This window comes from Anomalospiza imberbis, chromosome 4 (assembly GCF_031753505.1).
Source record: "Anomalospiza imberbis isolate Cuckoo-Finch-1a 21T00152 chromosome 4, ASM3175350v1, whole genome shotgun sequence".
NCBI classification, from domain to species: Eukaryota; Metazoa; Chordata; class Aves; order Passeriformes; family Viduidae; genus Anomalospiza; species Anomalospiza imberbis.
This window is the reverse complement of record NC_089684.1, coordinates 51,457,998-51,483,459: the sequence shown is the minus strand read 5'-3', so window position 1 is coordinate 51,483,459 and position 25,462 is coordinate 51,457,998. Positions and strand designations below refer to the sequence as shown.

At 41.2% G+C, this 25,462-nt stretch overlaps 2 protein-coding genes across 5 annotated transcripts in view; one reads left to right on the top strand and one right to left on the bottom strand.

The window, feature by feature from the left end:
• The window catches only part of CFAP99 (cilia and flagella associated protein 99), a 53,189-nt gene extending 44,203 nt beyond the window's left edge, over positions 1-8,986 (bottom strand). The window contains exons 1-2 of one of the 3 annotated variants that reach the window (XM_068188505.1): positions 8,908-8,986; positions 5,230-5,357 (exon numbers count right to left, since the gene is read on the bottom strand). In XM_068188505.1, the coding sequence (XP_068044606.1) occupies positions 5,230-5,340 (111 nt within the window). In that variant the 5' untranslated portion in view covers positions 5,341-5,357; positions 8,908-8,986. Of the gene's footprint in view, positions 1-5,229; positions 5,358-7,959; positions 8,238-8,907 lie in introns of those variants that run through there. The other 2 variants (XM_068188507.1, XM_068188504.1) reach the window with 2 other exon arrangements.
• The window catches only part of ZFYVE28 (zinc finger FYVE-type containing 28), a 146,420-nt gene continuing 129,244 nt past the window's right edge, over positions 8,287-25,462 (top strand). Inside the window, exon 1 of one of the 2 annotated variants that reach the window (XM_068188510.1) lies at positions 8,287-8,372. In XM_068188510.1, coding sequence (XP_068044611.1) covers positions 8,310-8,372 — 63 coding nt within the window. In that variant the 5' untranslated portion in view covers positions 8,287-8,309. Of the gene's footprint in view, positions 8,373-8,642; positions 8,913-25,462 lie in introns of those variants that run through there. The other variant, XM_068188508.1, reaches the window with a different exon arrangement.

The following is a 25,462-nucleotide window of genomic DNA, read 5'->3' as shown; positions in this document are numbered from 1 at the left end:
AGAATTAAAAATCCTTCCATATTTTATCTCTTTTTCTCTAAAACAAGAGCCTAATAATCAGTGAGTTTTCCTAACTCAAATTTTATATAGAAGCCTGAACTAGGAGTTGGAAGATAGGAACTGAGATTTGGACGTATCTTTCTTGCTTCTTGAGTGGCCTTGTAGAGATCATGTTCTCTCTTCACACCTTGGTTTTAAACACTGACAGCTCCCTGGCACTCAGCAGTTTGTTTATGCATTTCCATCACACCAGAAAACATTCTATCTTTATACATACAGTGGTTGAGTCAGACCTGAACTACTGTCCCAGTAATAGTTTACCTTTTTTAACCTCACTTTCTTTTTTTTTGGCACTAATTTTCTGATTTCCTATTTGCATATTGAAACACTGAGTGGCTGCAAAGTGCAGTGATTATTTGATGTGGTATCTTCTTGATCTACCTCAATTACAAAAATGCCGGGAAAGATGGGTGCTTTTTTCAAGCAGCACACAGGGATTAGGTGTGCAGCTGTTGCTGCTGTAAATGGGCTGTGTAAAGCTAAATCCCACATACAACTAGGAAAAAAACCTCTGGAGAGCAGGATCTAATGCCATCATTTCCTACAAATAAACTACTTTTCTCATGTACACCAAGGTATGTACAGGGTAATGCTGCTAACTTTGGGCAGCCCCTCTGGAATACAGTCAGAAGCAGACCGTACAGCCAAATGTTTTCCCAAGGGATTTCTGTCTAAAAGCTGGAAATAGGATTTCCTACACTGAGAGAATATGCTCAGGTGGAACAGACATGTGAATAAAATTATAAAGATGCATTAAGAAGTTAAAATAATAATAAAGAGGTTGATTCTGCTTCTGCTGAAGTGAATGGATAACCTCCTATGTTATTTGAGAGGAATAAGTGGAGAGCAGCTCACATGACCTCATAAATGTAACTGATTTTTCACAGGAAGTTGTCAAATTTTCAGGTTTTTACCTATTTGGAAACATTAGGTAGTTTCAAAGCAAATGTAGGGAAACAGCTGGGGATGTATTGTCAAAGTGGCACACAGGGGTCAGCAGTGCCTTACAAAGTTGTACTTTTGGTTTTCTTATGAAAATCCATGCACATTTTGCCAAGTGAAAAATAGCCATTTGCATGTGTTTTGTGTGAATTTAAACTGTAGCAGTGAACTCCCCTGAGGACTGTGTGTGCCCTTACCATGCCCAGTCCAGAGCAAGCGGAGCTTTCACTACAGTACAGAGTGAGCCTGGAACAAGCCGTGCTGGCTCGGTCTGGGAGCTCAAACTGATAGAAGAGATCCTGTCTCACCTGTTTTCTCTGTGGCATCTGCCTCTTGTGGGCTTCAGTTTGAAAAGAGAGAGATTTATCACTTGATTGAGGTACAGTAGAGATTGGAACTGAATGTGCAAGAACTTTGAGGTGAGCAGAACGATACCAAAGAGGTGAGCAGGACTTGCTGCACAGGGACAATAGTACTGGAACCAACCACTTGAAGAGATGGAACTGGGACAGGTTAAATAAAGAGACCTGAGAAAGTAAACTTGAGGGCAAGAGAAAGGAAAGGGATAGAAAAATGCTGGAGCATAGAACAGAACTCAGTTTATCCTTCTCTGCCATCCACTCAATATTTAGCTAGCAGAGTATTGCAAACCTCTACAGTACAGCCATTGTGCACTGTCAAAATAGAAACATTTCTACCCAGTTTTTATGAAAGACCAAAATATACTATTTCACATAATCATGTATTTTGACTTTTGTTTTAATTATTTACATAACCTTATGTGCATCTAGGAATTAAAAATAAAATCTTGCTGAAGATTGACTGTGTTTTGAACTGTTGTCACCTTTGCAGCAGCAGAGTGAAACCAAAAGAATTGGATTTTGATCAGAATATTCAACAGGGACTGATTGTATACTTAGCAAAAGATACAATATGAAAATCTGTGAATTCCTTCTTACTACCATTTGCAAAGCAAGTATATTTTCAAACTGATGGCTTCAACCCAATTTATTTCTTGCCTTTCTTTTTTATATACATTCATATTTTAAGTCCTTAATTTTAAAATATAATTGTTTGCCCACTTTCACTTCTTTTCCTGTGCCTCAGTTCACCAGCTATTTTTATTGCTTTAATTTGCAAGGATTCCCACAAGAATGGTCTCCTGCTGTTGGTAAATGGTTGACAGGGATATTTGGATCAAGACAGATTGTGCCTTCCAGACTCCCTCCTGTAGCACTGCAGCCAGCTTCCTTTCATAACATATTCCCATTTATCATGTAAACAAATAAGAACCCTAAACTTCAGTCTAGGATGCTAACCTCTGCCTGTGACATTTCCTTCTCATTTTTTAATTTCAACAGTGCAAAGACAAAGCTTCAGCACTCTCGTGCTACTTCTTTCCTCAGTTATTGGTTCTATTGCCACCCTGCCTGCCTGTCTGTCAGTCAAACCCATAACTCCAGAGGTCATTTTTCATGCAGATTACTCCCCAGGATATCATCACCAGTTTATGTGCACATCTTCTTCACTCTTTTTGAACAGTACATTTCAAATAGTATTTTCCTATCACTTCCTAGCTAAAAATCTAAGGTAGTGTCTCAGAATTTTCTATTTTATTGAAATAAGTGTCTCTGTCGTGGGTTTAACCAACCCCATCTTAGTAAACCAACCATCTGGAATGCTGCTGCTAAGTTCATCCTGCGAGTCCATTGATTTGGCCCACTTACTCCACCTACCATCTCACAGTTGATTCTAGCACATAAAACTAAAGCTGCCTGTCAAGATGCTTCAAAACTCAGTTCCATTCTGCATTTCATTTCTTACTCTTTACTGATGTCTTCCCCATTTCTGATCAGCCAAGGATGCCCATCTCTTCATTTCCTCTATTAGATTTCCTAAGGAGTAATTTTGTTTAGTTTCAATCAGTTCCTACATATACTTATATTGCTCTTAAAATCTACTTTATTCTGACAGAGGTTTTGCTCTGCAAAATGTCCTCGGCTCCTGGCAGTTCAGGTGACAGTATGTGGCTGTCAGAGGTACTTATTTTGAGGAGCTGGCATTTGACAAGACTGGCATCACAGTGGCTCCTGCAGCCCCTGCCAGTGGGGTGCTGAACTCCTTGAACATGTTCTGGAATGACTTATGTGTACTGTGTTTTTATTTTGAGGGGAAAAGTCTAGCCCAAAATTGTTGGTTTCACCAGAAACATCCCCAGACAGGTGAACAGTAGGTTAAAGGTGGATATTTTATGGAGGCCATCAACAAGTAAACAAAGAACTAAACAAGACACCTCAGATATCACATTAGAAGACATAAAGACTCTAAACCATCCAAATACAATAAAGATATACATCATGAATGAAACCTACAGTGTTAATATCTGAATGCATTGTAAGGGGATGGAAAACTATTAAAAGAGTTTAAAAGAACAGAAGACTTATAGAGAAGTCAAGTGTGATATACTGCACACCTAAGTCAGCAAATAAATAAATATAGAGCTGTGTCTTGTAATTACTTACATTTCGTCTCTTGGAATCTCACTCTCCTGATTTTTTTCTGGTCAGTAGACAACATGAGGTTTGCTATTTGTTATGCTGCTGGCATGAGACAAACAGGTATGAATCTAGTCTGTGATTTAGAGCCAGGCTGTTAATCAGGATACAAACTGAAGGAAGTTTCTGCATGGATTAGTTAATATTGGCTAATTGGTAAATTACCAAGCCTGAAAATCATGTGCACAAAAATGCTTCAATATTTTTAGGATTATCTGCCTCTTATGAAACAGAAAAGAAAGAATTAAGTGAATTTTTCATTATGAATTTCAATCACCCATTTGGTACTGAAACAAAGCTGAATTTAATATAAACACAGGTCTTACTTTTTACTTTCTTTGCTAAATCCTATGAGACCTGAAACTAGCCCCGAGAAAGATTTTGGCCTTACCTTTGGCCTCAGCTATCCTCCCTGTCCTTCCCATTCTGAAAGGGTTTATTATGAAACTTTAGATTCATATTTCACTAATGGAGTTACTCCTTCTTCTGTCTTTGTATCTCCTTTCCTGGGTTGAGAAGAACAATGATCTGAAGACTCATTTTTATAAACATTTATTTTGGCAGCAGTGGTAACTGAATTTACCTGCTCTCTGCCCAGTGAAAAATGATTACTTTGGAACTGGATCAGTTCCCTGATGTAATTAGAATATGAATCACAAAGAGTTATGCCAGTACTACAAGGCAGGAGGGCAGGGTCAGAAAGAAGGGGCCTGAGTGGCAACTGCTGGAGAAGGAAAGCACCCAAGGAATGGGTGTGAAGCCACTGCTCAGCCCCTGGCTTTCTTATCACACCTCCACAGTTTTATATTCTTTTAGTCATTTGTATTTATGCAAAATCAATGCAAAAGACTATCTGAGTGGAATAGCAGTGGTTTATACCTTATTGTCAGAAGGGGAAATGAGCACTGGAGCCACATGGCAGTGTGGAATCAGGGCTCCAACAATGCCATTTGATAACACATGGCACACACAGACAACAGCAGTCTAAACAATATCACTGTCTTTCCTCAGTGATTTGCTAAAGCTGATTCACTCCACTAGCTGCCTCAGCACAAGTCAGGGTGACACTGAGGACAAAGAGATGGGAAGAGGTGACACACTATGGTCAGGAAAGGATGGGAACTGCTTCAGCCAGAACAGATACAAATGGGAAAAGCATGGTCTGGTTACTTGCAGTATTAAATTAGAATCTGCTGGCTGATTTATTGTCACTGTCCTTCTATCCCACTGTTATGGTCACTTATGTCCTCAAAGCAAGAATACCTGATCCTGTGACTCAGCTTCTGACCTGCATTTGTACATACAAATGGGTGGTGCTGTCAGAAACTTCTGCTTGGAAGGAAGAAAAGAATAAGAATCTTCAAAACAGCTTAGTCAGAAGTGGAACAGAAGTTTTCCCTATGGCTAGCTCATCAATTTTAGAAGATTGTTGCTTTTTTTCCCCCCCATCCTCTTGTTGCTATCCAAGCAGTTTTTCAACCCCTCTGATCTTTACTGCCTTGTTTTCTGGTGATAACCATATGAAATTTGGACTTTACTCATGAACAAAAAAATGTCACTGTAAGGGAAATCAATGAAAGTTACAACAACACGTTAGAAAACAGATACCTTTGCATTTAAAATCGCACAGTAACAAAGCAAACTGTGTAAGATCAACCAAAACTTAATATACCTGCAATATCATAGCTGATTCACTCAAGAAATCCTCCATGCTCTGATTTTCAGGGTTAAATTTGTTAAGTTGTTGCACAATTAGTGCAATAAGTTCTCTGTGGCTGACCATCTTCACCAAGGAGAATCCTATAAATACAGAAAATTATTATTTTTTCGTGCCTCCTTCAGTTGTGGCATAATGCATGGTGATAGGCTCATACAGACACTGCAGTAATGTAGAAGAGAACATTTAGGTCAAGCTTTCAAAATCACAGTTACTCAGAACAGCTGACAGGAGAAATGAAAATACAGTACAAACATCAAGAAAATAGAAGACAAAATGACATATTGTAAATATCTCAAAATATCTTAAGGATAAATGTTACTGCACCAGGTAATTTGACAAAATATAATTAAAGATAATGTAGAAAAAAGCACGAATTTTTGCCTGTGTGCATACAGGTCCTACTTAACACAGTGCTCTTTTCAGTGAGATGCATCAGAAAGTAAAATTTTAGTCTTAAGTTTCATCACATATTGCTGTAAGCAGCCTGTTTTTCAAAAGCAACAAAAGAACAGGAGCAGAGAGGAATTATAAGGAAGCAGTGACTGTTGGTCAGCAGGCTGGGCCACGATCACAGCATTTCAGTGGTCTGGGCCACTGCCAAGGTTTCTGAAGACACAGCAGTTGGGTATTTATGTTTGATGCTTTGCTTGTGAAATGACTGGATTTTGTCTATTGCAAATGAAGCCTTACCCATATGTCTGAGAATGTGTAGGACTTGTTACCTCGATTTTAATGTTCAGATGACAAGAACTATAATGCATTTTTTCCTCCACACACATGTTGTTGTGGATGAAAGACCAATCACAGCAATTATCAGGCCTTTAAGTCATTAAGCTGGTTTAGCAATGGGAAAAAAAAGAGAAAAAAAAGTAACTTTCCATGGTGAAAATAAAAATGTAATTTTGAAAATAGTTCTTGTATTTTATATATCACAATATTTTGATGTCAGAAAAGAATGCCTGATCCAGATGATTAATTCCCACTGTGGTAAACATAATTAATTTCTTGCTTTTAAATATTATGGTAACATTTCCAGACACAGTGGTATTGTACTCTGCCTTACAGCACCATCTTAATCAGTAATTGCCTAAATAGCACTTTTCATTACTAATCTCAAAGAACTAAAAAAAAAGTTTGTCTGTGATTATGTTCAATATAGCCATTTAGGTACCTGTTTTGATCAAGACAAAATGTCCAAATAAAAAAAAAAAGTCCAGCAAAAGAGGGCTGGACATGACAAGGGATGGCAAATACAGAAAGAGGCACCACTGTGCAAGGGAATCACTGTTACTCCACTCCTCTGAGAATCATTTTTTTCTCAGGTAAGAACCTGCCAAGGTTCTTATACTCACAAGGGATTTTGGATAAGCGAGGGAGAAATATCTGTGTACTTCAGAGTGAATCATTCAGGCTCCAACAGCTCTGCCAGTAATAAATGCTTTTTGTTCTGGCATACCAGTAAGAAATTTGAGCTCTCATGCTCTAATATCCACACCTCCCCCCAGATAACAATCATTAAACCCCAAAACTGGAATGTGAAAACTAAGATGCCTTCAGATCTCTGAACATACAGGGGGTCTTAATAGAAAGGACCCCACTTGTAATTAAAGAAGCTGCTATTATTTTTGCCAATGTTTTAAAACATACGCATCAGGAATAAAATGCTTTTTGTATGATACGCACCCTTATTTCCACACAATCGATTAGAAAACTACTCCAATTATTATGCATAAAAATGATATAAATTTATACTGTGTATAAAATGGCAGAAATTTTCCTCCATTATCAGCTGTAGATTTCAGTTAAAGGAAGTGAGAACCTGACTTAACCTTATTTTATGGTGGAGCTTGGAGATATTTTGAAAGCAATTACAGAGGATAAGAGTGGCCACAATTGTAGGAATTGGTTTTGGTGACCTGAAAGGTTCTTTCAGGTTTTGCATCTGCCCCCAACGTTCCTGGCCTAGAAAGACTGTGATTGCATTTCCTCTAACGAAAGCTGTCCTTAAAAAGAGCTGAACTAAGCCTCCCTGCAAAATTCAGATCAGATGGGAGATGTTCACTTTGAGGATCTTAATTTTAATTTTCATTTATTTCAATGTTTTCCATACCTACTGCAAGTGTTTTCCTTAACATGACATGGTATTTTTTATCTCTTATCTTGTAGAACTTTACAATTAAATACTTATTGTACAAAACCTTCTGCAAATGAGCTGTACTGTGTTTATGAGGCGGGTTAGCAAATGGACACCAAGGCTGGCTACTTGCCCAAAATTTCAGGGAGCAAAGCCCAGCAACCCTGTCCACAGTGTCACACACTTGTAATCCCCCTTGATGCTTTCCACTGTGCTTACAAACACCTAATAAATATGGACACTGAAAGAGGGCAGGTTTGGATTAGGTGTTAAGGAGGAATTCTTCCCTGTGAGGGTGGCGAGGCCCTGGCACAGGCTGCCCGGAGTGGCTGCCCCGTCCCTGGCAGTGCTCCAGGCCAGGCTGGATGGGGCTCACATCAACCGGCTCTAGTGGAAGGAACGGATGAGGTTCCTTCCTACCCCAGCCATGCTGTGACTCTAGGACTGTAGGACAATAAAGGAACGAAGGAGCCACGAGCCTGCCCAGGGCACCCGCCACTTTCACGCATCGGGAATTGCACGCGGCTCTTTGCGGAGGTGTCACGTACGGCCACATCTGCCTTGCACCGCCGCTGCCGCTCCCGTCCCCGGCTCTCCCCGCCGCTGCCGCTGCCGTCCCCGGCTGTTCCCGGCGCTCCCCATCGCGTTCCCAGCGGTGCCCCCGGGCGCGTGCCGTCCGTGTCCCGGCGCGGAGCCTCCGGCAGCAGGGACCCCGCGCGCCGTTGCTGGGGAGCGCGAGGGCTGCTGGGAGCTGTAGTCCTGCTGCGAGCCCACCTCAGTGTTGCGAAACGGCGCCACCGGGGACCCGGAACTACACGAGCAGGGAAACAAGATGGCGGCGGTTGTTTGCTGCCGTTGTCACGGAGCTAGTGCCTTGCCCCCCCGGGTGTTTCCGCTCATGGGCAGCCAGCGGTCGGTGACGCGCCGGTTGCCGGGGCAGGGACAGCGCTGGCGGGCGCAGCCAGAGCCTGCGATTCCCGAGAGGACGCGCGCAGCGCGGCCCGCGGAAAACTACAACTCCCGGCAGCCGCTGCAACAAGGCGGTCGCCGAGGCGCGGCCCGCGCGGCACGCATCTCCCCGCCCCCTCCACGTGTTACGCAAATGAGCAGGCCGGTGGGCGGGGCGACCGCGCTGGCCCGCCCCGGGCCGCCACCCGATGGGGCGGGGAGGGGAGGGCGCGGGGGCGGTGTCGCGCATGCGCGGTGGGGCGGCGCTGCCGCCGGCCGCGCAATGTTTTGGGGGCGGTCGGGGCGGCGCGGAGCCGCCGGACGGTCCCTGCGCTGACGGGAGCGCCCGGCGGCCGCTCCGCGGGAAGAGGCGGCGGAGCAGGAGGAGAACGCGACCCGGCGGAGCTTCCCAGCGCGGGGCGCGCCTTCGCCTCGGTCCTCTGAGCGGCGCGGGTGTGGAGCCGGCAGCTCCCGTGGCAGCGGCGGCGGCGGCGGGGTGTCAGCGGCCGCGGTGATGATGAACAGGTTCAGAAAGTGGCTGTACAAACCCAAGGCAAGTTGCGAGGAGCCGCCGCTGCCCGGGGTCACCGTCACCCCGCGGGTGGAAGTCGGGACGCGCTTCCCGGCGCTTCCCGGCGGGTCGCGGCGCGCAGCCGCGGGTCGCTCCGCGGCCGGGCGGCGCCGCGCGGGGCGAGCGGAGCCCGCGGGCGCTCGCTCGCGCGGGTCCCGGCTCCGGCGGCGCGGAGCGCGTGGCGCGCTGCGGCGGGGGATGACGAAGCAGAGCGGGAGCCGCGGGGCCGCTCCGGCCCGGGCCGGGCTCGGGGCTCTGCCGGCACCGCGGAGAGGCGGCGGAGCCGGCGGCGGCGCCCGGGCAGCGCTCCCGGGCGCGCTGCGGGCTGCGCCGAGCCCGCACCCGGGAGATGTTCGGGCGCTCCTGTTGTGCCGTTAACGCTGTGTGTGTGCACCTGGAAACTTCGTGAGTTGGGAGATTTATTGGGAGGTGCTCTCCAGGTGAGTGTTTTGTGCCCTTCTCGCTTTGAAATTCTTGGAAGGAATCCAAGAATCGCAGTTTGCTTTGCAACGAAATTATCATCTTCTGGCTCGAGTTAAGTGACAACTGTCTGGAGAGTGATCTTGTCTGGCATGTGATGTTCGGCTCGTAAATCAAGGACGTTACTGGTTTTGAACATCTATAGCATCTTTTTCTGGTCCGGCCGTTACAGCAGTCAGTATAGTTATTCACTTGCTGAAGTATTTGATTTAATTTTGGTTTCTGTTGGTCACTATCAGGCGTTTTTTCCTGTGCTTTGCTGTCAGTGTTGGGTCTGAGTTTGTAAACCTTCCGTGTACTCCGTTCTTTTGGCTGAATTTTGGCCAGTAGGTTGCGGTGAAAAAAAAAAAATCCGAGGTGATGTTGCAAAATAAAAGTTCACATTATGCTTGCTTTATGGATTTTACATGTAGTCCTAACTCTTGAGTACTGCTGAAGAACACATAAATGTCAGATATTGCTGCTAATAACTGCAAGGGAGGTAATACAGAGATTGAGCAACCAAAAATACAGTAACAAGTTATAGATAACTTTAATTGGATTTTCGTATTTCTAGATGTTTTATACAAGGGAAGAATAGTTAATGAACAAAAAGGAAAACTGTTAATCTTAAATGCAGGGGAAATCTTTGTTAATACAGCTTTGTCACTGTTTTTAAAAAAAAAACTCACTAGACTTCACATTGTTTTATTTTCTAATGGCAATTTTATCACTTTGTGATAAAACTTGGTTTTTAATATACTATCCCTTCGTTGTAAGGTGTGTGTTTGGCATTCAGGGTCTGTGTCAAACAATGTATGCTTAAAGTTCTGTGGAACTTCTCTGGGGTGAAGGAACTTTTCAAGCCTGTTGCATGACACTGGGCCTCACAAATCAGGAGCACCGATTGCTGTTGGTTTAGAACCAGCTCCACTGCTTTTTCTTGTGTATTTATACCTTCTTTGCCAACAGTTTTTCTCAGTTTCAGTAGCTTACAACATCATTTTTGTTCTGGTATTCAGAATGGGTTGCTGGCGAATTGTAAGAGCTGCAGGAAAAGGCATTTTTCCTGGTGTGCCTGTTGAGTGGGCGTGGATCCTGTCATTAAACACACAGAGGTTTGAGTAACACTTCTTTTATAGAAGGGGAGGCAGAGGATCTCGCATGTAGGGACTGTACCTTTCCTGGTTGTATTGCTTGCTTTGCTATTTAAAGGAATTTGCAAGGATTCCTTCCCATAAGGCCAGTGGGTTCCAGAGTCTGTTTTGAATATAATGCATTTTGAAGAGGACTTTGCTGAATACTTTGGTGGGGGCTCTCAGGTCTCAGGATTTATGTTACTTGTAGCCCTGTGTTAGGTACTGTGGGCTCCAGGTGCATTTTATCTGTTAGGCTTTGCTTCTCCCAGTGATGGGGAATACTTCTTCTGAAGTATTCCAGGTCCTACTGCCATTTAATAGGACTTCTGCGTGGCAGCAGATTTTGATACCACTGGATGTTTGGCCCAGAGCTTTGATGGCTGTTCAGAGGTACTTCTGAAGGACATTAGAGTGCAGCAAATTCATAGTACAGCCTGCTCAGAAACCTGAATATATGGTTTAGCTTAATCCTAGGGGACCTGTTTCATAATTCATCCCTTAAAAAACACAGCCCCAAAATATGTAAATTAATTCAGCTTAATCTTTTTAAATGGTGGAGACGAGGAAACGAAATAGAACAGAGTGCATAACAAGGTGGAATCACGAAAGTCTTGGGGTAATCATGATGCAGGACCTGCATCGAGGCAGGGGTATTTACTTGGTAACTGCTGCATCTGTTTGAACATAGCAAGAATGGGAGAGAAATGTGGGTGTAGGAAGTGGAAAGCCTTGACTAATGTTGTGAGCGTGTCACGAGAACAACAAGACTTCCTGAGATCCTTGGTCAGTCAGTGCTCTTCCTGCCCAGCTCTGTTCTCAGGTATGCTGATATGCCAGATTCTGATAAACTGGATCAAATGCCAGTGGTAGAGGTAACCAGAGAATGAAATAAATAGCAGTGGCGTGATCTGTAGAGCTGCCGGGAGGCAGATTTTAACTGATGTATTGGAGACACAGCAGAGACAAGATTTTGTTTCCAGCCTCCTGTGCCACATCGATTGTTGTTTAATTTTTAAAATGTTATCTGTAATATGTGTTTTGCTTTTGGGACTGTGGATTCAATGCGTTTTTAAGTGTTTGGAGGGAGGATGGTGTTTGCTTCTGAGCACTTTTGCAGAGGGGCGATTTGAAGCAGTAGTGTTCTTGAATTGCAGCACATCGGTGGAACAATAGTTACTCTGTTTGACCTCCTCTGGACACTGCAGACCTCCCAGGCATCACCACCTTTCTGAGACAAAAGAACGTTCCTGTCTAAATCGAGATATTTGTCTGTGTGCACAGATATAATAAAAACGTTCCCTGCCACTTCTGGAATTTCTTATCTTGTACCTGCTGGAGCATTCCACAGGTGTCCGGTCAGAACCTGCTCCCAGGCAGATCTTAGTGTCCAGCAGAAATGCAAAACTGGGCTGGGTCTGCAGAGATTTGAAATACATTTGATGTCCAAAGAATTCAGAATAATTTCTGTGAATGCTGCTGCTTAAATCTGGAGACTAGCTTGAAAAATGCATGGGTAGCTAGCTCAAAGGGGTACCTGCTTTGAATTGAGCTCATATTTATTGATATTTTGAAAAAGCTGTTTTGTGTATGATGGGGGAAAAAAAGTCTGTCTCTAACCACAACTTGAATATGTTTTTTAATCTGTTTAGCATAACAGACTGAAACATCTTCAGTGTATGTTTATTTTTCATGTTTTTATTTTAAAAATATTGCTTATTTGCTGTTTATATCTCTGAATTGTTTTGCTCTTAGTTTGTTTCACATAAGTGAAATGTAAATAAAGTGAATGTGAACTTGTAGCAGTTAAGGTAAAGAATTTCTTATGTTCCTGTAATTCAGTCAAAATTTGTAGTCGTTGGTAGTAAAGCTACTGCTTTGTGAATGGCCCTAGTGAAAGGATGCTCACAAAGTATGCATGAAGTCTGGAGGTTTTGTGGTGTGTTTTTTAACACCCCCTTCTCTAAGACTGGCCGAAGGGCAGCTGTGCCCTCGGAGACTTTTAAAACAAAGGCTGTCCGACTCCCGTGGGGCTGTGGAGGTGGGTTCAGGGAAATGGCCCCAGCCTGTAGCTAGGAGTGAGCACTTACTGCCAAGTGGGTACTCAGCACAGCTCTTTCACACCCTTCAGAGGCTGAGCATCTTCTCCCCCTGGAGTGCTTGAGATGCTGAGAATTGTAGTTACTTTCTTCCCCTGTGTTTGTTCTGAAATACTGTTCATGGGTTTCTCAAATCTGATAATTACTTTCTACAGCCGGATTAGCAGATAAATCTTCAAGAGGTTCTTGCTGCTTGTTAATTTGTGTCTGCAGTGGTGCTCTGTGATCAGAAATAGCATTTAGGGATAAGTGGAATGGCATACTTGGAGAAGGTTTGTTTCTATGTCTGTGCATAGTGCCTTTTTCTTACCTTTTTTAAGGATCTTAGCTATATTTCTATGAAAGTAAGCCATAGCTAGTAATAATTGTTGCTACTTATAGTTGTTAAAGGACTTGGAACAGCAGATAGGTATGCTAATGAAAAAAAATGCTTAATAGATAGTAAAAGAGTATTTTGGAACAAGCAAGTAAGATGGAGAGAGTATGCCTGGGGAATCTAGAGCAATCACTTGAAGTTGAAAAGTGAGAGCCAGTGGCAAAACTCAAAAATAGCCAAATAACCTCTAGGAGGTTCTGTATTACTTGGAGAACTGCTAAAAAAAAAAAAAAAAGAAAAAGAAAAAAAAGGTCCTAGGTGAATATTGAACACCAAAAACTTCACAAAGAGTAATATTTCTCAGCAGCCTTGTTGTAACCTGAATCCAAAAAGTAAAAGATGGGAAATAAAATAGGAAATAGCTGATTGGGTTTTTTGAACGGTATGAGAAGAAACATGTTTGCAGGATTTTTTGTAGGAAAAGACTGTAAGTAGAAAAAGGGATTTTAAATATGAATAGAAGTTTATTAGAAGAATGGAAGATAGTAAAAAAGTACACAGTCAACTGTGCTTAATATAATGCAAAAAGCATTTTTAAAATTGGGTCAGTAGATTGAGATGCAGGAAGAGAGAATTATTTTAAGCAGCATTTAAATGGATGGAAATGGTCAGAAATGAAAAAGGACAAAGCTGCTGGAGTTGCCAAACAACTATTGATACTAGTTTTGGGGGAGTGAATAGAAAAAGAAGGATGATTTCCCAGTGATACATGGAAAACAGCTAGCATCTTATTTTTAGCTATGACTTCCAAATCTTAAAAGTGAAAGGTTTGCTATTCACAGAAGAGAATTAGAGTGAGTTTATTCTTGGGAGAAATGTCTTAAAATGAACAGTGAAAGAACAGGTAAATGCTATTTATAACTTTCGTTTGACTGGTGCCATACAGTATTCAAAACCTTTGGGCACAGCAGTTTGTGAACACAATTTATTATTTACTGTAATATTTATATCAGCAACTAATGACTTTCCAAGACAGAAGATTGAGGAGTTTTTCTTACTTGAGAAAACAGCTGTTACTGGCTTTTTGAAAAGTCACTGTTTTAATGATCAGCTCTTTGATCTCACTTAACTGTGTAATTATTCTCGTTGCCCCTCTCTGATCAGAGTCTGCAGCTATTTAACTACATTAATCAGTGTTATTGATAACAATCCTGGGGATGGCAACTTATAAATCATCATGCATTATTCAGTTTTGCATATTGAATTGCTTCATTTTAGAAGCACCATCTAGTGGTTTGAACACAAGTGTGGGAGTTAATAATTCTTTGCTGATGTATTGTAGCACTGCAGCTAAATCAAGACAATTACTTGCAGTCATATTGTTTCTTAGCCTTGGTTTACCTGTAGCTGAAAAAGGGGAGGAGGCCACTATTGCAATTGTCGAAGAGAATTGCTTGTTTGTTTTTAATTACTCTGATATGAAATGTATTTGTACCTTGTGAAATTATTTTTGATGTGGATTGCTGTAAGCAGAATCATAATATATCGGATCCAAGGTCCATCTAGCCTGGTGTGATGTCTGGTGGTTATCTCTTTCTCTGTCCTGCAGCAGATGCCTAGGGACAAAGAAGAGATGAATGTAAACTGCTGTTTCCTCTGGGCTCTTTTAATAAATTTGGTCATCTACAGCATAGGAGTTTGTTGAGCTACAGATTGTGCTCTTATAATTCAACAGCTCATGAAACTGTTTTTTTTTAATGACTAATAATTTTTCAATTCATTCATATTACTGGTCTCCATAATAACTGCTGACTTCTTAGTGCTTAAAGCTGAGTTTGATTCCAGGGGAGTAAACATTTTCTCTAGAAGCTTTTTCAAAGAGTTTTACCTAGTGTGTCCCTTGTCCTGCAGACTCATCTTCTGATGTTTCTCCAGGAAACCTGATTTGGATGTTTAGATTCTGTTGTTATCCTCCCACAATGTGATGGTACTTAACATAACTTAGAAAAAAATTACTCCTTAAAAATCACAATTAATTTGTCCTAGGTTATTTTAGAGGAATGACCAAAAAAAAAAAAATCCCACTAAGAATATCCTCAACACTGGACCACAGTAGACCATTTTCTTACTGAACTAACTGAAAAATAAACAGTGCAAATGCTGTTGATGTGCTGCATTAAACTGCTTTAATGGTTATGATGATCTACTTTCCTGGCAGTTGTGCTGGCAACATTGACTTAAATTAATTCAGTAAAACTATTTTTAAATAATGGTGTTTAAAAATAAATTAATTGAAGGCTGTGTATGTTTATTTGGCTCACATTTGAAGACTGACCCACCTTCATAGTGCATGTGAAAGAGCAAGTTTCTCCAGCTTGGTTGTTTTACTGGAGGATGATGCTAAATTTGAGTCTGTCTTACTTGTTCTCAGCTGAGTCTTTGTTTTCATCTTGAACGTACTCAATATTCCAACAATTCATTGTGTCTCAAATGTCAAGCTGGGATCATTGGTGTAATGGCCATGTGCCCCCTGCTTGCCTTCAGGAGTGAGCTGCTGCATTCCATGCTAGCTGAGGCTCCTGAATCCTGTGAACTCCAGCTGCCCTTAAGTCAGCTAAAGCAGAGCACTTAGCCTGGCTCTGGTGGACAGCTCAGTGTAATAGGATATGGTTTTCCTTTGAGGCAGTGTCAGCTGCCTGCTACTTGAAAACAGGTGAGTGACAGAAGTTGTAATGCCTTTTCTAGAAGTCTGGATTCAGGGTGGAGCAAGGAATGAGATTTTTTGGGAGATAGAATGTTCAGACAACTTAAATATAAAACATTCCTGGCTCACTATACCTTGCTGGTGTGACTGTAAGATCTTGTTCTTATTTATTTTGATGACGAGGGTCAGACTTACAACCTCCTGTTTGTCTGTTCTACCCTGCAGCCTGTAGGCTTTTCCTGCTTGTCACTCCAGTAGTCAGTGGCTTTTTTGCATTACTGTTTAGACCTCTAGCTTGACAATTCCTCTTGACCTTCCTGATCCCATAGATGGTGGTTCTTCCTCTGGTCCTTCTACATTCACCACCCTCTCCTCCGTTGCTGTTACTGCTTTTGATACTGTTTAAGAATAAGATGCCCTGAAAAGCTGATAAACAGGAGCTGAGTTGTGCCTCTACTTGGCTTAGTCTTGGTAGGTCATAAGCTTATTTTTCTTCTCTTGTAGGGTCTTTATTCATACTTGATAGTCATTCAGAATGAATAATATTAAGAGTGGGCGTCATATCGGTACTGGGTACGCCATTCTGGGTGAATGAATGAAGGGGAAGCAAATGGGGGAAAAGAAACGGGAGGAGACAGGCAAAGAAGATGGGGTTAAAGAAAAGACTTGGCATAGAAATGTTAGAAAAATAGTTTGAAAGAGGAAAAAGGGAGGATGACTCTCTTAGTCTTTCAAAATGCCTGTTTTTTATTTTGAAATGGAGCACAGGTTAATTTGAATCAGGGTGATGTTTATGCTGGAATGTGTCAATTCCTGTCATCAAGTGGCACTTTGATCTCTGAGAATCATAGGTGGCTGAGGCTAAACTAACCGGATGCTCAGGGTGTTCTGCATTTCTGCTTTGCATTCTTCTAATTCTCACCTTCCTTTGTAGCCTTTAAATGTAGGAAACGTTTCCTGACATTCTGAAGTTCATCAGATGTTCAAAACCACCGTTTTTTCAGGCTATTGTTTCCTGCCAAGAAATGACCTGAGCTTGAAAGGGGTCTCGAGTGTTTGTCTAGAAATGGCTTTTGGATGTTTGTCATCTAATAAATTTTTACGAATTGTGTGGGCTCTCACAGTAATGTGTCTTTGTCTAATTCTCCTTCTCTAAGCTCCAATCTCCAGGCAGAAATTTTACCTGTGTTGGTCCATTTGTTGAAGTTTGTGTGCTCTTAGCATACAAATGAGAACATACCAGCATTCTGCCTGTAAAACCCTCCAAATCCTCTCAAAGCACTGCCTGCTTTTCACTTTATTTTCAAGATGCCTGTATAGGGAGTGGATGTCTGCATTGCTAAATATTTAATGTTTTTTTCTAAGCATTTTTTGTAAAGCTGGCCCAGTACATCTGGTCTAGTCAACAGCCTTACTAAAATGTCTTGATGGAATTGGTGTCATTTTATGGTGCAAGATGGATGGAAGCCCTTACAGAATAAGCAAGAGTTAGTATGATGTAAGGAACAGGCAAAAATGCAGAGGCCCTTGAAATCTCATCTGGAACCTATGATTTATTTTGCTATGTATTTTAAGGACTCTTGCGGGTCCTCACCAAGGTGTAAGAGATGAAGTGGGAATGGCAGCTAGCTTTCTCTGTGTCCCTTGGTGATGAGTGTTGGTTACATGAGGTCCTGTAAGGACATGTTGGTGCCATGGGTGCTTATTGCAAGTGTACAACACAGGTCTTGTTTGTGTGGCTGTAATTTTGATTGCAGTGATTTTTCTTTGTCTGTTTCTCTTTGATATGAAGGCTCATGGTGGAGAGTTTGGCTGGATTTAAATGTTTGTTTTCAAGACCATAGGTAGCAGTGTGTTCTTTTGAGGAATGATCTTCCTGTGCACTGCACAGCTATCTTAATTTTTTTGTAAAAAGTTGAGCATAAGGAAGTTATGTCATGATCAGGAGGAAATAATTGGAAGAGGCCTGATGTTAAAAAGTGCTTATTGTGCACTGACAGGTGCTCACTGGTGTTAATTGTTAATTTGGCTAATATTTTCTTTATATTGAAGTAGTTGAGAACTGTTGTGTTCATGTAGGAGAGTCTGGTTTCAGCTATTGTGGTGGTGTTCTGGAGTTATTTTATGGAAGGGTATCTTCAGTAGTTTTATTGTATTTTGATAATTCCTTTGTTAATAGTTTCGTTGAAGCGGCTGACTAAGTGTATTTGAAGAGAATATTACATCCACAGCAGGTATTCTCATTTTCAGTAAGACTGGTTTTTGTGGATGGTTTTTTGTTTGCTTTGCTGGTATTTGGGTTTTTAAAATTTTTGTGGGTTTCTTTTAAATTTTTCCCCCTATGTTATATCATACACTTGTATCCAAAAGTTTTGTTTACTGCTTGCAATGTCTTCTGTTTCCCTAACGTTACTTCCACCTAGATTTTTTGGTAGGGTTTTGTGCATAATTGCAAACCTGCTATAATTTTCTTTCCTTCTTGATTTCAGTCAGGATACTTGACAAATACTAGACCTGATAGTAGTGGTGACAGTAGGAAGACAGGGACTGAAGTAGAAAGGCAGTAGGCTTTTTTCTCTTCACTTCTCTCACTAGAAGAGACAAGGAAGCAAGGCTTCTTATTGGGCATTTAGGCATTTATCTTTATTTTAGCCTGTATTGTGTTGACAATTTTTTTGTCCAGTGATTTTTAAACTTATATTCTCTCAATTAATCTGCCACACTATTTCCTTTGACAATTAGTTTATTTCAGGAAGCCTTAGTCTTAGGTTGTAATTGTTTTTCAGTTTATTTCTTTTTCTCTTGAAATTTGAGAGTTACTTTTTGGCGGTTTCATAGTAGACAGTCCTGTGTATAATTGGTACAATAAACCAATAAGTTAATGTTAAAATAACTCTTCTGAATTTTGGAGTATTTTTAGATATGGAACTGGGATGCATTTTTTAAAAAAATGAATGAATCTTTGAAAAAATGACATGCTTTTCAGAATGAAAACATTAAAATCATGTTTTGCTCTGTATTAGAAATGTTCTCTTAATTTCTTGGTGTAATATATGTATATCTGTCTTCATGTATATATATATATATAAAATCTACTGTTCTGATGTTAACAAAGTGGTGTTGGTGAATTGTAGGTGCCTCATTGTGTTTATTTCCTGTGTGAAAGAGAGAGGTTGTCTGTTGTATAATGTCATCTGACTTGTTCAGTGCATTTGATTAGCTTGATTAGCTTTTGGGTTATAATGTAGAAAAGAAATGTGTCTAGTAGAAATTCGTACTCGTGAGAAATCATACGCTATGTAAGACAACAATTCATGAGTAATCCTGAAGAGTTAAGAGGTGACAACCTTTCTCCTGGAAACATTAGTTTTACTGTAAGAAGGATAAGCACAATTTTACTTAAGCCCAGAGTCATTTGTAATCAGTCAGGTCAAGCAGTGAAATGTTGTGAGGTTGGTTCCAGCTCTTTTTACAGTTAGTTCTCAGGCTGTATATATTCACGTGTGCCTGCATGTTGTGTGTGATCCAAAACCTGTGTATCATCTGTGCATCTTTCAAATACCAATAGTCATGCTTCCTGTCTCTGAAATGGGGGATTGAGGCATGAAGGTGAGAAGAGGTTATTTGGTGCCCTAAATGTAGGTCAATAGCCAAACTAGCCAGAAAAGCTTATTTTGGGGGTTTCTCAACCATTTTATTTCTTATTTGCCTCTTCTTCCTATCCAATGCTTTTTATGAGATGATTTTTCCTTTTAGGTTACCCTGCAATATCATTTTATAGCTGAAGCAATACACCAGATTGTATGTACTTTGCTATTCAAAGATTGGAGTGCAACTTACTGTTGCCATATGTTTAGATTTAGTGTCCAACTCCTTCTTACAAATGAGAACATATGGGAGATAGGTAATGGTGATTTTCAACTGTTAATTAGTCATGGTTAAAATGATGCTTCACTAACCATCCCTCCAGTTAGTTCTGTCTTTCTCATCTCCCCCTCGTGGTAGCATCTCTGGTGTATGTGGACTTGCAAAACTTCTGAGGGGGAAAAAAAAATTTCCTTCCACTAAAATGCTTCTGTAATTTGGAGGGTGTGAATCCTCAACTGAGGTGGGGCCTTTTACTTCCAGATTTTGTTTTGTTTGCTTTTTGTGAAATCAAATTGCCGATGTAATGCTGCATAGTAAAACAGGAATTGGATGCTAAATGCTGGTACCTGTGATGTAAATAGGCTTTATAGTGTTGGATAAAAGTTTTATGACTTTTTTTATGATAAAAGCAATGACTGATCTTAACCTTTGGACCTGTTCATTGCAAACTCATGGTAGGATATGGATTTTAGTTACTTGGTCGCAGTCTGGTTACTTGAACCCTGTTACTACACACTGTTTATTACTCCCTTCTTTTACTGCTTATTAGGCAACTTTTCTATTGCAATGACTGAAATCTTTTGTAAAATAAGATATGGTCAAATGTATTAGTGCAGTAGTGATCGCTTCAGAGCAGAGAGATACATATTTGCCTTTGTCCAGGATACCTGACTCTCATCAAGAATTTTTGTGCGCTCCCCTTGTGAATTTTAAGTCAACCAGGACAGTAATGAAAATGCAGAAATGCTGCTGGTGCTCAGCTGGTTTTTCAACTTGCAGCCATGTGCTCCTGTCTTACCTCCCTGATGGCGGTGTTGGAAATTGTGTACCTGTGTCTTGCATCGGATCATCTTTCTAGCCCAGGTGGAAAGTTCCTTGCTTTGTTTATACAGTGTTACAGGCTCAGCTACCAGCTTAACTGGGGAGAAGGGCAGCACAACCTCCTCCTTTGGTGGCAGGATGGTCTTTATATTGCCTTGTACCAGCTATGGAGTTGCACCTTCAGTGTCTTTAGGGCTTGTGTTTTATGTTCTACTTGTAATATAAATACTGGTAAAATGAAACCCCAACCCAAATTGCACAATTCTATTGCTCTGTGTTTTGTATGGAAGGTGTTAATTTCTGTAACGCACAGGGCCAGTCTGAAACCCAGGTGAAGTCATGTGGGACTGAGAGTTGGGGCTTCTGATTCAATTCTTTAGCATAAAACAGGCTCACCCAAAGTTATTTTAGGTGACATTAAGGTGCAGACCTTGTATAAAATGCTATTGCAAGTAATCTTGCAGTGTTAGAGGCACAGATAGCAGTGTTGGAAGCAAACCTCTGCAGGACTAGTGAGGCAAGGCAGTGAGCCACGCAAAGGACAGGGTTCTCATTCTTGAACTGCATGGTGGTTTGAGCTAGCTGTTCTTAACAAAAGAGTTCTGAAGGTATTTGGTAAATGCTTTACTGTGAGTTTGGCATATCTGTTCTCTGTTTCAAGTTCCATATATGAATTGTCAAACCTGAAACTTGTTAATTTTGGGCTTGAAACCAGTAGAATAAAAGATCAGCTAATTACACTATTTAAACATTAAAAAAAAGTAAATGCTTTAAAAGTGTTTCCTCTATTTAATTTTCATCAGCTGGCTCAGAATTAATATATTGAAATGACAGTATTGTCAGATCCTGTAATATTTTTCACTGTGTGCTTACTGTAATGAGATTTAGAAAACTGTAAAAAAGAGGAAAATACGAGTCCTTGTTAATTGTAACCAAAAGCAGTTGGTTTTTCCCTTTTTTCCTTGCACTTCGTGTTTTGAAAGCTAGCAAATAAAACTTCTGCACAGCTAAATAAAAAAGTAAGATCTGGGTTACACAAATAGAGGTACTCTTACTTTGTACACTCCTGCCCCCACTTCTCCAGTAAAGAAAGCAGTACCTGCACAAGGCACTGCATTCTGCACTCAGTGGCACTGCACCGCTTTACAGTGGCTCTGAGTGGTCACAAAAAGAGCTGAAAGGTTTGCTGTTCTTGAGGACCAACTCTTAAAGCAGCAGAAGCTGCTTCAAGGAGGTTATTTGCTTAAGCAACTTGAAATCAATATGGAAGATATTACATAATGTGTTTCCATATCTGTGTGCTTGCTTTCTCTGGTCCCCAGTCCATGAGATCCATGTGGAGCAATTAAGTGCAGGAAAAAGGCAATGTGATGGAGAAGGGCTGCATTCCTGATGTTATTTCCACTGATAACACCTTATGTTGGTGTGGGGGAGGAGAATTTCTTTTGTGATTCATATCACTTTTCTCTCTGGATAAAACAAGGTGTTAAGGGAAGTCTATTCTTAACCAGCCTTTGGAATTATTTCCAAATCCTAATTGTTTCAGTGAGGGATTTGCTGAGGAATATGGGGATTGAATAGAAACTGTCTATTAAGTGGTGTTGGAGCACCCTCTGCAGCCTCATAATAATATTTAAATGAGCTTTGTACATTTCTGGTGATAGATTAATGGAATGAATATTCAAAGAGAAAAATTAAGTATCTAGGTGCTTTATGCTGCTCTCTAGGCCCATCAAAGTATGATAGTAGATCTGTAGGGAAAAGAATTAATTAGCATCTTGTAGACTTTTTGTGTCTGTTATCCTACTGCTCCTCTCCTGAAAAGAAAACTCTCAGCAGTTCCTGTAGGTTCACTGAAGTTCAGACTGAAAAGTAAAATGTCCAGTGGGAATGGGGTGAGAATTAGATCTGTGTGACAGGCAAGTTACAATGCTATTTAACAAATTGAAGAGAAAAGCTTAAGACTGCTGCCTTTTGAACTGCCACTTTGCTGACTTGTGATCTCAAGTTTCCAGGATTTGGTAACCTATGAGTCACATCACAGCTCCATGTTCAGCAACAGGCTAATTGCTGGTGTCATGCTGGGGTATTGGTTCAGGTCAGGTTGGGAAAGCATGCGACTGAATGTATTTCCAGTGCTGTGGCCTTTTTGCAAATGTTTGGGTTTCTTCTAATTTGCTGTTGAACAGTCTGACCCTCCTTAGTGTGAGCTGCTGTAGTTTGCACAGGAGTGTAGCAAGGCATGAGGCTACACAGCTAAACCATGAACATGTGAGTTGTTTTATAGGTGAACACTCTTCTTAATGTACAACAGTGATTGAATTTTTGTCTATAATTTTTTACTATCTCAGTCATAGTATTTATACCAGGATCATGTCCAGTCTTCTTTGTGTTCCTTCAGTGTGTTTAAAGGAGTCGTTCTGCGAATTCAGGGTATTGTAATGATAACTGAAATGTAATGATAAATGGAGCATATAGGAAGAAGAATTGTCTGTGAAGAATTATCTGGCTTTGGGTGATACTGTCATAGCTTTTTGTACACAATAGATGATTTGTAGCTATGATAATCACAGAACCAGGCAGAGGGTGAGGTTGGAACGGACCTGTTAAAACTGTCTAGTCCATGCCCCTTGGCTTCTCAGGACCAGGTCTAGTCAGGTTTCAAATACCTCTAAAGATGGAGACTCCCCAGCCTCTCTGAGCAGCCTGTGACAATGCTCAGTCACCTTTAGAGTAAAAATGCATTTCCTGATGTTTGGATGAAGTTTCTCATATTTCAGTTTGTTTCTACTGCCTATTTTTCTCTCACTAGTTATCACCACAAGTCTGTATGAGTATTCTTTCCATCATCCTATCAGATATTTGTATACATTGATAAGATCCACTCTGAGCTTTCTCCAGGCTGAACTGTTCTACTTCTGTCCTAGCATGACAGATGTTTCTAGGCCAAAATCATCAGCCTTAGATAAACTACCTCCAGTATGTCCATACTGTTCCTGTACTAAGAGGTCAAGAGCTGGACCCAGCACTCGGGATGCCTCCCTAGTCCTGACTGGAAAGGCAGGCTTTCCTCCCTCTCCTTGCCAGCAGTGCTCAGGATGTACTCTTGCCCCTGTGGTACAAGGGCCTCTTGCTGACCTATTCTTCAAATTTGGCAAAAGTGGTTTTCACCATCTCTTTGGACAACCTATTGCTCTGCCTTTGTAACTGGTTCCCTTCCAACCCCCAATGCCAATCTAGACCAGCCTGACAGCACTGTGACCATTTCTGGCCTCTTTCCAATGCTACTCCAGCTTTGGCCGTGGCATTTGTTGGAACCCTTGTGAGCTGACTCAGCCTAGAAGAAAGCAGTTTGGACATGTGTAAGGAGAACTGAACTCTTTGCCACTCCTCTTTTTGCCCCTTGGAAAGCTTCTCTCCCCACATTTGCTGATGAAATCAGTTTGACAGTGGAGGGCCAGATGAGCTGTAGTCATCCAAGAACTGAGTGGTAGGCAGCCAGGTGTGCAGGGGTGGGGGTGGTGGGATTACTCTTGGCGACAGCAACTCAGTTAAGTTCATCTGTGAAACTGAGTCTTTTGTAATACTGGGGAAACGAACATTTCCAAGCCTGTGGATTCATGAACTTCTTACAAAGTGCAGTTAAAAACCTCACATTCTTCCATACTGAATGACACTGCCTTAGGTCAAAAGCAGAACATCAGCAAAGATCTGAGAGAGACCCTAAATACACATGATGTGACTAAAGCTATTGAAAGAGGCAGTGAAGTTAATATATTTTCTTTTTACTTAAAAAAAAAAGTCAGAAAATAAAAAGGCTGATTGTCTTTTTTCCCCCCCAAACCTTTTTTGAGGAAGGACAGGTTTTGACAGTTAACTTTCCATGTTCAATGACTGATACTTATTTATTGGACCATACACCTTGAAAAAGTGTTTATTCTGTTTCATTCTAAGTCTTCTTGGCAGGTTTACATGTGGGTGGTTTTTTTGACGATGAACATAAGGAATCTTCAGTTTTGGTGGGGAAAATTCACCTGGGAAAAGAACTTTTTTACACAGCAGCTTTGATGCTGGATACTTGGAATATAGCTGCATTTGCTGATTTGGGTTTTGTTCTGCTTTGGCTTCTAAAATGCCATTTTGAGGTATTCTTTTCATGAGAGGTTGGGTAGGCTTTAGGCTATTTTTAGAGAAGTCTCTAAAGAAGGTTTTCTCTGAAGAGACAGTTATGGCTTCCTCTCTATAATAAAAGTAACCAAAATCCAGAGTGGAGCTGTTTATTCTTACACGTTATTGTGATAGAGGTTTCCAGAAGGTACCTGTGAGTTGGTGAAAGAATGAAGAATTGAGTCATTTTGCCGGTGGCTCCTTTGGAGATGGTGGCACGTGAGGAGAGCCTGGGCCAGGGCTGCTGCTGCCTCTGCCAGTCTCCTGTTCAACGTTGAGTGCTGCTGTCCTTGAGCACACCTTGAACAGCCTCATTTTGCAGAACCATAAAGCTTTAAAATAAAGCTACATTGACTTTTTCTGTCTTCTCCCTTTGCAAATAGAGTACTTGCAGTTATGTAGGCTTACAAGAGTTGCAGAGAGGGAGAAGCACTCTGTTTTTCTAAGGGAAGAGGTACTGCCAAGCTATTCAAAGGCTAACTTTAGCCTGGTGAGGCTTGTCTGCTTCCCACATCGAGGAAGTGAAAGACGCTTCTTCGGGAGTCAGTCTGGAGCATCTGTAGCTAGATTTTACGGTGACTTTTCTCCTAGAAGAGCTTGTCTCTTATTCTTTCTGCTGACTGCTAAGCATGGCAAGTCACATTCCTGCAAGTCTTGTTTCTGTGGATGCTCCTCTTGGAATTCCTAAAGTAGAGTTGGCAAATCTGCTTTCAGCAGTTGTAGTAGTATTTTCTCCAGAAGAGGTACTTCTGTGTTTTGCACAAAAAAAAAAAAAAAAAAAAAAAAAAATTTGGAGATATCAGAGAATGGAAATGTCATAGCTATCAGTTGAGACTTTGTGTAGGCTACATAGGATTCCTCCAGTTTCTGACCTTTCCCGAAGTCCCATTCTTCTGTAAGAAAAAAATTTGAGTAAGCCTGACTCTAGAGAATGTTCACAATAACAATCATGTTGTTTTAGT